Source organism: Oryzias melastigma, linkage group LG12 (genome assembly GCF_002922805.2).
Source record: "Oryzias melastigma strain HK-1 linkage group LG12, ASM292280v2, whole genome shotgun sequence".
Taxonomy (NCBI): domain Eukaryota; kingdom Metazoa; phylum Chordata; class Actinopteri; order Beloniformes; family Adrianichthyidae; genus Oryzias; species Oryzias melastigma.
Window position 1 is genome coordinate 6,461,177 of NC_050523.1, and position 2,268 is coordinate 6,463,444.

Below are 2,268 nucleotides of genomic sequence, written 5' to 3' on the forward strand. Positions count from 1 at the left end.
TTTTTGGGAAAAAAATATTTTTTTTACTTCAAATTCTTTCCCCTCAATGTCCCTTTAGGGCCTCCATACCTTGAGGAGTAATAAACACAATCAATATTTTTTAAAAGCATGTCTTCTAAATGTGCCTCACCATTTGGTTGAGCAGGCAGTTCAAGGGTTAAGCTCAATCTTCTTGCTTCATCATAACCCCAATAACCACAATAATGTGTAAAAAATTTGAACCGAAACAACAACTAAAGCAACGACTGAATCCCCACTGGTGAGATTACATCTGGTAAAGTTATGAGGGGATATTTTCAGCGAGTAAGCAAATAAGAAAACAGCAGAGACCCTCAAAGAGACGCTCCGAGTTTCCAAGGAGGACTGGTAATGAGACAAGCCCTGCTGGCATGACTCTAAGTGTTTACTCTTCACCTCTGGGCTGTTGTCTCCCCACCAGTTATTTATTAATGGGAATACACTATGCTAATTGCTAATTATCTCTAAACTGATGACTCATGGCAGAATTTTCTGCTTCATTAACTCACTGTTTATCTTTTGAATTAAACATGGCAGAAAGCGTTTCAGCACGATGACTGACAAAGGAGTGCTGTGTGTTTGACAGAGTGGAGGCATGATGCTGGGATGTGTGTGTGCATGACAGCTTACTTGAAGCTTGTCAGTCACACCGGATGCTAAACGGAGTGCAGAATCTGAAATGTGAGCGAGCAGACATCAAACGCTCCCCCAAACTTCACGCTAAATGAGATCCAGATTGGCATCTGGACGCCGCAAAGCCTGTCGGCTCGCGCTGGAAGGTAAAATCGAGGCGGGACGTGAAAAGCGCACTCACAGTACTCACTGTGACTCTGAAAGGCGTGGCGGCGGTGGAGGACGGCTCCATGGTGGCAGAGGATTTGTCGGCGGAGCCGGGCATGCTGCGCCGACGTCCTGTCCTCTCTGGAGGAGACTCTGCACACAGAAGGAAAGAGCTTTAGGATGACCTGCTCCATTTAGACTGAGGTGATTTGACTTTTTCACTGTTGGATTCAAAGAAAAATCCTTTAGCTTAAAAATCCACAAGTCATTCAACACATTCTTATATCCAAAGTGACTCAGAAAAATGTCAGAATATGTGAAGAGAAAAGCTGTTTTTGTTGTAAAGGAACCACTAGAAAGTGTCAAGCCTTTGATTCTGACCAGGTCAGGGGTCTGCTATACCTTCAATGCTAACAAAGCCAGTCTCTTAACAAGATCCATAAAGTCCCACTTTACTGTTTGAAAAAAATACTATTTTTTTTAAGCTTCTCATTTATGGAATTTTGCTTTAAAATATTTACAAAAATGTTGCTTTAGAGCAGCGGTTGGCGACCTTTCACAGTAAAAGAGCCATTTGGGCTCATTTTCTTCTGATCAAAACCTAAAAGGAGCCGCATAGTTTTACTTTGGCCTTAAAGAAATTTGGATTTGTATTCATAACCTTCTTTTTTTTAACAATACATATGAATTATATTATTTTGGCAGGAACAAAAGCAAAAATATAAAAAGAACCTAGCATTGCTCAAAATGTGACTTTTTATTTTTTTTATTTTAATTTTTTTTACATTTGACAGCAGCTCAAATAACTTATTTTCAAAATAAAACATGATCTGTGCCAAAAAAGATCCTCTCAGTGCTGCTCTGGGTAGCTAGTAACCAATGTTGGGCAGCTTAAGATAATATGTGCTTTTAACTCATAAAAGTTTCCGAAATCTCCACTGAGGGGGCGTGGCTTTTGGAGCTGAGCTGAGTAGCCCCTCTCACGGCCTGAATATGATAGCTCTGTGTCTTGCTTGCGTAAATCTTCACTGTTGCTACATAAAAATGTCAAACAACATTGGTAATGTCCAGAATAGCTGTTGTGACACAAAGAGAAATATAGCATGTCTGCGACAGTTTGATTGACAGCAATTTAAAAGAAAAAATACCCGGAAATGCAAAATTAGAATGATTTCTTATTACATTTGTTCACACATTCATGTTAAAAACTCAAAAAACATTGAAGGGGGACTTTAAGGCCTCAGGATGCAGACCCCCCGGAGTGCGGTGTGAAAGACTTGCAGCAGCATTTGTGTTGTGAAGGTTTGATCCTGTAGGCTGATAGACGTGTTTGAAAACTTTTGTGGCAATTAAAAATGAGAGAGCAAGGGCTCCAAAAGGTGCAATCAGGTTTTTACGTCGTAGAGACAGAATTAGCATTCTCAGGAATATTTTCTGTACAGTCAGATACAGTTATTCAAATTTGTGAAG

The 2,268-nt window shown here is 40.1% G+C and overlaps 1 protein-coding gene across 5 annotated transcripts in view; it reads right to left on the reverse strand.

The window, feature by feature from the left end:
* Nucleotides 1-2,268, reverse strand: part of dab2ipb (DAB2 interacting protein b) — a 189,105-nt gene that overhangs the window by 118,820 nt on the left and 68,017 nt on the right. For 3 of the 5 annotated variants that reach the window (XM_036214498.1, XM_024257824.2, XM_024257821.2), the window contains exon 2: nt 833-951. In XM_036214498.1, coding sequence (XP_036070391.1) covers nt 833-951 — 119 coding nt within the window. The remainder of the gene's footprint in view (nt 1-832; nt 952-2,268) is intronic. The other 2 variants (XM_036214499.1, XM_024257822.2) reach the window with 1 other exon arrangement.